Source organism: Podarcis bocagei (assembly GCF_964188305.1).
Source record: "Podarcis bocagei genome assembly, chromosome: 7".
Lineage (NCBI taxonomy): Eukaryota > Metazoa > Chordata > Lepidosauria > Squamata > Lacertidae > Podarcis > Podarcis bocagei.
Genome location: NC_138132.1, coordinates 88,298,492 through 88,307,722, shown reverse-complemented (window position 1 = coordinate 88,307,722; position 9,231 = coordinate 88,298,492). Strand labels below are relative to the sequence as shown.

Here is a 9,231-nt window from a genome sequence, read left to right as displayed (position 1 = left end):
TTAAAACAGAAGGCGCCTGCTGAATCTCTAGTGGCAGAGCATTCCACAGGACCAGGCCGATGACATTGAAGGCTCGGTTTCTTGTTGTTGTCAAATGAGCCAACCTGGGAGATGACCAACGACATTCCTGCAAATGATCTCAGTAAGTGAGCTGAGACAGAAGGGTTCAGGTGATCCCTGAGATAGCTTGGGCCTCAGTTGTTCAGAGCTTCGTAAATTAATACAAAGCACTTACTCCTCACTTCCCCAAAATGTTTATTATTTCTAGCCATCTCGAGAGCTTTGAGGGTTACTTTGCTGGGTGTGCCTCCTGACTGGAAGGTGAGCTCAGTGAAGGGACTCATGCAGCGACACGACAGGCTTCCTCCAAGGGAGGAATACGTTCATCTTTTCACCAACAGTGATTGAATTTTCCAATCACATGCAATATGGAGTAGAATATGGTGCAATATAGTTCAGAATTGTTAGACAATTAATATGAGGTTGCCATTAAGTTCGGCACTCTGGTTTAAGAAGGACATTGACAAGCTGGAAGATGTGCATAGGAGAGTGGCCAAGATGATCAAGGGTCTGGAAACCAAGCCATATGAAGAATGGTTGAGGGATCTGGGGATATGTAGCTTGGAGAAGAGGAGACTGAGAGGAAATATGATAGCCATCCTACAGGCTTTTTGATCCTACAGGCTTTTTGTCCTTGCACATTGAAACAGGCTTCCAAACCATCATTTGCCCTAAGCTTTTACTTCCAACTCCTGAGAGTTTTTCAGTCTCCCCTTGGAGCAAACGTTTACTTGCCGCTTTTCAGAGGTCTACTGACTGGATTGGCAGAAACTTGGTTATAGCATGGACCATGGATACTCCTATGCCATGCGCATGTTTAGCTGAAATCGCAACAAAGCAAAGAGACTTGGTTTCAAAATGGTCAGCTGCGTCCTAAGACGCTAGCAGTGGCAAGGGGCGGAGGGGGGAGTCAGGTCCCATGCAGAAAAAAAGCAAAGGGGAATTGCACTATTTCATAGCATCCCAATGTGGAATGTTTACAAAATGCTCATTAAGAGGAAGGAGGATTGTGAGATAGCAACTGAAATCTGGTGAGCAAGCTTGCACTGGATGAGATAAGGAGAGTGAAGGGCTTCTATAGGAGGCACCGCCAGCTCTATCCAATTACTGGGACCTGGATGGGGGTGTGTGGAGAGCCAGAGCGAGAAAGAGAGTTGGATCACAAGCTCCAACTTCCAAACTTGTCAACCGTCAGTGACACAAGACGTTGATACCCATTTGCAGGGGGATAAAATAGGCGGCACCAGAGCAACGCTTTTGTCGAGTCCTGTGGCCAGCTAGAACGAGGCCATGGAACCCGCAGGCTTTCAGCTGTGGGCAGCCGTCTCCATTCTGGTGCACCTTGCAAACGGTAGTCCCATCATGAGCCTAGACATGCCTCTCCTGGAGGAAGACAGGCCGTTCTTTGACGAACAGGATGCGTTGCTTCAGACTTTGCAGAACGAGTTGCTGAAGGCGCTCAACATCTCCGACATCCCCCTGCAAGAGACGGCAGCCAAGGTGGACCCTCCGGAATACATGCTGGAGCTCTTTAACAGGTTTGCCACTGATAAGACCTCCATGCCATCAGCCAACATCATCAGAAGCTTCAAAAATGAAGGTAAGGTCTCCTAAACAAGCCTGTTAGGTGTTGCAGTTAGGATGCAGAGGGGAAGTTTGATGGGTGATTTATTAGCAAAGCAAGTGTCAAGCTGATTGACCTGCTGCTTGGTGGACCACACACCTTATCTGCCCGGCTGTTTGACAAATGACTGCAAGTCATTTGAACCATTTACTGGATTTTCAAGTGCATGGCACACCTGGTTTTTAAATCTCGATCAGGGATGCTTTTTGAAAAGGTGACTACTAATTTTGAGATCTAAATGGAGAATCTCCTCCCCCTGCCCAAGTCTCACTTAAAATGCTCCTTTGAACATAGTCATGGTTGCCTTCTTTGGTAGCTCAGTGGTGTTTTAAGTGTTGGGTCATCTTTTTCACATGCAGAAGGACCTAGGTTTAATCCCCGGGACCTCTTGGGTAGGGCTGGGAATATTCCCTGCCTGAAACTTTGGATTGTTGACAATATTGAGCAAGAAGGACCAACAGCTTCCCATGTTCCTAGAAGTAAGCAGAACAAAAGTAATCTGCTTAGCATTTCCTCTGCATGAGCTGCTGCGCAAACACACTACTGCGATCCCACTCAGCTCCCACTGATTTCAATGGATATTGTGTCAGAGAACTTTCAGGGGGATTGTATATGTTGTTTTTTATATTGCTTTTGATAACAAAATCTTTCATCAATTATTATGCTCATTTTCTATATAAATATATTTATAACACAATGTATTAGTGGCACATGAGCTACACGCCATTGGTATTTACATGGGTAACTTGGTCATCAGATGTGCCACATAGTGCACTTCAGATGTTGTTGGACAACTGGATCCCTGATCATTGACTGCTGATTGAAGCTTATGGAAGTGGCAGCCACCAACATCTGGAGGGCTGGATGAATAGGACTATCCAGTCAAAGGGATACTCTGCTTCCTCCTAGATACTCAGCTTCCCACCCCAAAAATCGATGCAATAAAAATATTTCCTTCTACCTAGAAGGTTTTTCCAAAACTCTAAAGAATCAGTGAGATCAGAAGCAAATCTTATTGAATTTGATAGAGCTTACTCCCAAATAAATGGGCAGGGGTGCAGCCTTCAACCAACTAAAAATATGTGGGGCTTTTGCAAGTTTTCAGATTTTGTGTGAAAGCAAAAGATGTTCAATGTCCACATAGCTCTCAGCTATACTTTTTTGAGAGTGGCATGCTTTTTCCTGTTTTCATAATCAGCATCTTATAAACTGAGATTCGGGAAATGTAGACACAATGGCACTTACTGAGCTCCTTCAGTTTCCTTTGAATCGTGTTCTGGAATATTGTTTCCATGAATGCAGCTTAGACACTGGCGATCCTGTTGTCGGCTATGGGGAAGGACTCAGGATGAACCGAAATTCTCCATTTAGAAATTCTGAAGTCAGTGCAACCCAAACCCAGCAGTCTGCATTAATTGATATTTTTGGGTGAATGCAGAGAGGGACATTATTTCCTTTTAAAACAGCTTGGTGTGAAACGTTCCCTATATAAATCGGTCTCCTAGCCTGCCTGCAAAGTGCAACCTTTTCCTATACAAATCTCTAAGACTGAATGAATCAGCTTGGTGGACCTGATCACAAAAGCCATACCAAGAAATGCATTCTTAAAACGAGATGGGTGTATCCCACTTACATGATGTGCTTCTGACTTGGAGAAGCAGCATTTTTGCCAATAACGCTTACTAAGATCATTTTAACATTCCAATTCGAAAATCGCTTAAGCCAAAGGGCTAATTTAGTCACAGATCACGGTTGACTTGCTTTACGCTCTCACACTCCATCTTAACTAACTTGCAAATTATGGCACCGCTAACTGTTCAGAGGCAGGAGCCAAGCAGAACTTTAAAAGTCTGCACCAGCTTTCACAGAGAAGAGTCCACTTCAGCAGCTGTGTCTAATGAGGCCATCATGAATCTGTGAGTCTTGAAAAGCTTTGTTGTTGTTGTTGTTTAGTCGTTTAGTCGTGTCCGACTCTTCGTGACCCCCTGGACCAGAGCACGCCAGGCACTCCTGTCTTCCACTGCCTCCTGCAGTTTGGCCAAACTCATGCTGGTAGCTTCGCGAACACTATCCAGCCATCTTGTCCTCTGTCGTCTCCTTCTCCTTGTGCCCTCCATCTTTCCCAACATCAGGGTCTTTTCCAGGGAGTCTTCTCTTCTCATGAGGTGGCCAAAGTATTGGAGCCTCAGCTTCACACTCTGTCCTTCCAGTGAGCACTCAGGGCTGATTTCCTTAAGAATGGGTCGGTTTGATCTTCTTGCAGTCTCCTCCAGCACCAGAATTCAAAAGCATCAATTCTTCGGTGATCAGCCTTCTTCATGGTCCAGCTGTCACTTCCATACATCACTACTGGGAAAACCAGAGCTTTTACTATACGGACTTTGAAAAGCTACAGGACTCTTTCTCATTTTCACTGCAGTAGACTAACACTACCACCCTCCCTGAACATTGATTAAAAGAGATTACTAATGCACTCATGCACATATGAAAGCCCAGACCGTCTTCAAGTAAACTCCGGTAGATTTTAAACACACATTTCTCAACTTTCGAGCTGTCAAGATGACCTTCACCAGCAAGCAAACCTTTGTGGTGACTCTAGCCAATGCCAATGAAGGCTCTGTCCTGTGGGCCTCATCAGGCCTGCCACATTTATCTTGCTTTCCTGAATTTCAAAATTTCACCAAGTGCGTATTTCCTACCTCTTTCTTGCAAGAGCCTCCTGTAGAAGCTCTCCAAACAATTCTGGCTACATTTGACGATACCTGAGACAGAAATGTATAAAGATTTCTCCTTCCTCTAGTTTTGCGTTGGCCTTACTCACTTCTCCTTTGACCACCAAGTCAATCAGATTAAGCTCAGCATTAAATTCCCATTGGGGTCTTTTAGAAAAGATCCCCTGAACTCTCCCAAAACTACAATATTCAGGATTCTTGGGTCATAGTCAATCTGGAGTCAATCTGGTTGAGTAGAAGTCCCCTCTAGCCCTGAGGTTCCCGAGATGGGTGGTTCCACCTCCTGGGGGTGGGGCAGGCAGTGGGAGGGGTACTAAGAGGCAGACAATCAGACTTTGAAAAGCTAGAATCACTGGATCAAGTTCATCCATTTTGTTGAATTAATTAAACTAAATCATTTTAATTGGATTTTGAATAAATGTGCAATTAACTGTTACTGTTTTGAATTTTATTCTATTGTTATCTTCAGTAGGCCATGCACATTGCTATTCTGAATCATGCTTTTTATAGGGTGAGGCAAGGGTCACTGGGGAGGAGTTTATGGAACCAAGGGGACAAGGCCCTGAAAAGGTTTGGGACCCGTTGCTCGGCATAGACGCCCTTTCATTGGTGATCCTGGCCATACAGGGAAGAAGGGTAACATTTGATTGCTTTTAATTTTCAGAGCAGATTCCGCAGCCCATCCACTTCAATGGAATACGGAGGTACCCTCTTCTCTTCAACGTCTCCATTCCACACCATGAGAAAATAACAATGGCGGAATTGAGGCTCTACACTCTGGTGCAGGAGGACAGGATGTTCTACAATGGTCTCAGCAGGAAAGTCACCATCCTGGAAGTGCTCGAGGATGACCATGGAAGAGGAAAGGAGGAAGAGGGGAGGAGAATGAAAGTTCTGGCATCCCGGCACATTTACAGCACCGACAATGAATGGAAAACCTTTGAGGTCACGGAGGCCATCAGGAGGTGGCATCACTCAGACTCCACCACTCATCAGCTGGAGGTGCAGATTGAGAGCCGAGGGGGAGAGGAGGCCGTCGGAGGAGGGAAAGCAGATATAGACATCGATTCGGAGACCAAACATGAGCCTTTACTCATTGTGTTTTCCGACGACCGAAGCCATGCCAAGAAAGAGGAGAAGCACGAACTGAATGAGATAATAGAGCACGAGCAAGATTTGCAGGACCTGGACATGAACGATTTCCATACCAGCCCCAGAAAGGAGAAACTTCTGCAGATCAGATCCAACATAATCTACGACTCCACATCCCGGATAAGGAGGAACGCCAAGGGGAGCAGCTGCAAAAAGACTTCGCTCTATGTGGATTTCAAGGAGATTGGCTGGGATTCCTGGATCATTGCACCTCCAGGCTATGACGCCTCACAGTGCCGGGGAGCCTGTTCCTTCCCTTTGGACGATCACCTCACGACCACCCATGCCAAGGCCCGGACTTTGATTCACTTGAATGATCCCCAGAAAGCTTCTCCAGCTTGTTGTGTACCTACTAAGCTGGATCCCATCTCCTTACTCTTCTTAGATAACGGGGTTGTCACCTACAAGCTCAACTACGAAGGCATGGCTGTCTCAGAGTGCGGGTGCAGATAGTAGAAGGATGCTCCCCACCCACAGGGCTTTGGGTCCTCCTCAGATTATTTAATTGTTTCATCTGTATATTTGTACAGTTTTGATTTGTACAGACTTAATAAGCTTATTTAATGAGGCATGTACAGATAATTAGAGACAAAGGAAATGGGCAACAGATTAGAGGGGGTGTATTTTCGCTTTCACGGTTGGCTTGGGGAAAGCAGGATTGTGCATTTTCGCTTTACTCAAGAGTCAGTTTACACAATCAGCAGAATCCAGTGTTAATTCTCTCCCCTTATGCCAGATTATACCATTTCAAACTGCCCATGGTTCAATTCTCCCCCACAAAATAAAATGCCTCGCAGTCGTTTCTGCTGACTGTGTGAACTAACCCCCCAAAATCTGGCCACTGAGAACCATTTCAATTCCCCCTTTTGGTGTCCAAATCAGGATTTGCAGTATACTGTACACACAAAGGATGTTATTTTTAAATATATTTCTGAGAACGAACTCAATCAATCGGATGGTTATATGATGCATTCAGAAGAAATTAAAATTGCTGGACACAGTATCGGTAATGTTGATGTGCACAGATCTAGCCCCCACCTCCATGTCACTAGAAATTGCCTCAGATACAAATTGTGCAGCACGCTCGGTCCCAGCTCCTGCCAACCTAGCAGTTCAAAAGCACATCAAAGTGCAAGTAGATAAATAGGTACCACTCCGGCGGGAAGGTAAACGGTGTTTCCGTGCACTGCTCTGGTTCGCCAGAAGCGGCCTAGTCATGCTGGCCACATGACCCGGAAGCTGTATGCCGGCTCCCTCGGCCAGTAAAGCGAGATGAGTGCTGCAACCCCAGAGTCAGTCACGACTGGACCTAATGGTCAGGGGTCCCTTTACCTTCACCTTTACTAAGGCTTTGGGCCTACTCCACCAGAGGCGGAGTTGGGGGTTTGTGCATCTCCAGTAGTTACAGACAATGAGGTAATTCTGATATGATTGACATGTAGAGATGACGCACTGACCAAAGTCCCCTTTTCTGCACAACTTTGTTTAACCTAGTTTTTAATCATTTAAAAGCAGAACAGAACTTCAAGTAAGCATACATAAGAGAGTCCAGTTACAGACTCAGATTATAGAACACCTGGTACAACCCTACACAACTTTTGAAAGGTGCAATACTTCACTACCCTCTCCTTTGAAAGATCATTGTGCATAACCAGTTTGGTGGGGGCTTATCCTAAGACAGACACACCTGATTCCAATTGTATAAATGCTGGCAATTCAAAATTTGGTGCCTGTTTCACCTGCCAAGAACTATATTCTCCTCTTGTATTAATGACCTGCTCCATGACTGTCAACAGAAATAGACCAAGAAAATACTGGTGACTTGGAATTTGTCCCCCACCCCCACCCCACCCGCAAGACCCAATGCTCTTTGCATGCTTGTTGAGATTCTACGGAGAGGGGAAATTATACTGTGCTTCGTGTCAGAATGGAATATCTCTGCGGACAAAGAGAGGGTCTTTGCCTTTATGAAGCTGTTAATTCACAAGACGGTGCTCTCTCGAGTCACATGTCATGTTTCCGCCACTCGCCCTCCAACAAATCATTGCGATAAGAAGGTGTTGGAGCTGAGAAACCATAGGCCTGGTGCTTTATTTATACTAAGCTGGGAATTTGTCAGATTCTTTGGAAAGTGTAATTGACGCTGAGTGCGCTGCCCTCGGCTGCAACCTACTGTACTGTCTCCAGCCTTTGTTTTACACTTTTAAGGCAAGGCTGTATTCCCTGGATGAGATAACAGGCCTTGCCTTTGAGAGAATGGACTCTTGACTCTTCATGGGAATCAACACCAAAGACAACGTCAAGGACTAACTCAAACCAGCTTAACCTACATCCATGCAGCCGTTATTTATTGATATATTTATTGACTGTTGTAATATAATGTAGAATACAAAATCTTCTATTTTTGTGCGGTATGTAAGACACACGTGGACAATCTTGTGCATTGAATCATACATGGATTTTGACGCTAATAACGGCAAAAAAAAAGTGTTACGGATTTTCTCGCTTGTTTTCTTTTGTAAATATATAATTTGTCTCTTTTTTTAATTTCTCGGTGTAATACAAAATATAGTGGCATATTGTATGCAGTCGCTTTTTTCCCCTTTCCCCTTTCTTTTTTGCTAGCCCAAAGTCCTTGAACACAAGGGACAAATATGAGATCCATGGAGAACACCTGGTACATTTCACGAACTCTGAGAACCTGCTGTTACAAGAATTTTAAGGTCTTATATATATAAAATAGATGTTCACAAATGTACCAAGCGAACACATACATAAATATATGAACGACATGTCTGAAACGCACAGAAAAGTCCTGGATCCATTTTCTCTCTCCCCAAATGACCTCAAATATTTCTCTGCAAGGTCGAAGGTAAGGGGAAATCTCTCCATTGTCTCTGTGCTCACAAATCCTGCATTAAGGGCACATTTAAGATGTGAATAGGGTGAGCCTGTGACCTGTGATCTGGATTCAGGAATTGATGAGTTATCATAACAAAAGAGTGGCCAAAACCCAGGTAACGCAGTCAGGTAACCTGGCAGACAGGAGATAAACAACAAACTCAGGATTCTGCTGTAGACCACCCCTTCTGTGATGTATGTACTGTATGATGTTTCTGGGGGTGGTCTGGAGTTTGAGGGTGGGCAATTTAAAAAGTCTATATAAGAGTGGGCACACCTTTGTTCTGAGTCCCACCCCACCCCTTGTGTGTGTGGGGAGAGCACCCTGTTGCAACAGCTTTAATAAAGATCAGGCTTACTAGCTGCTTTGCTTTTCAATATTCTCTGGTTGGCCTCTGTTATTTTCTCCTACCGATAGAGAACCTACAAAAGGACTCTTGGGTACCCCATAAGGGAAAAGGAGCAGTTTTTATCTCTCATAACACCGCCACCATTGTACTCCTGCCCTGCCTGAAAGACCTGCCTATCAGACTACAAACCATAATGTTTACTCCACAAATTCCCCCAGGCTATGCTGCGTTGGGTGTATCTGCAATGCCTCTTCCCTTTTCCTAGTAAAAATAGCTGGTCAGGAAAGAACTGGTGGCAGCAGCCCAAGTTATAGCGGGCAGGGAAATGTGGTAGCCCTAAGCAGCCTCAGCAGACCTATATATCCAAAGAGAAGTGAACCATGGCAAGCTTTGGAGTGCCATGTCTTAATTT

At 44.8% G+C, this 9,231-nt stretch overlaps 1 protein-coding gene across 1 annotated transcript; it reads left to right on the top strand.

Annotated features, from left to right (window-relative positions):
- Window positions 1-1,112: 1,112 nt before the first annotated feature.
- On the top strand, window positions 1,113-8,849 carry BMP10 (bone morphogenetic protein 10). The gene is made up of 2 exons (XM_081203134.1): window positions 1,113-1,660; window positions 5,081-8,849. The coding sequence occupies exons 1-2, from the start codon at window positions 1,351-1,353 to the stop codon at window positions 6,019-6,021; spliced, it is 1,251 nt and encodes a 416-aa protein (XP_081059260.1). The 5' UTR covers window positions 1,113-1,350; the 3' UTR covers window positions 6,022-8,849.
- Window positions 8,850-9,231: the final 382 nt, after the last annotated feature.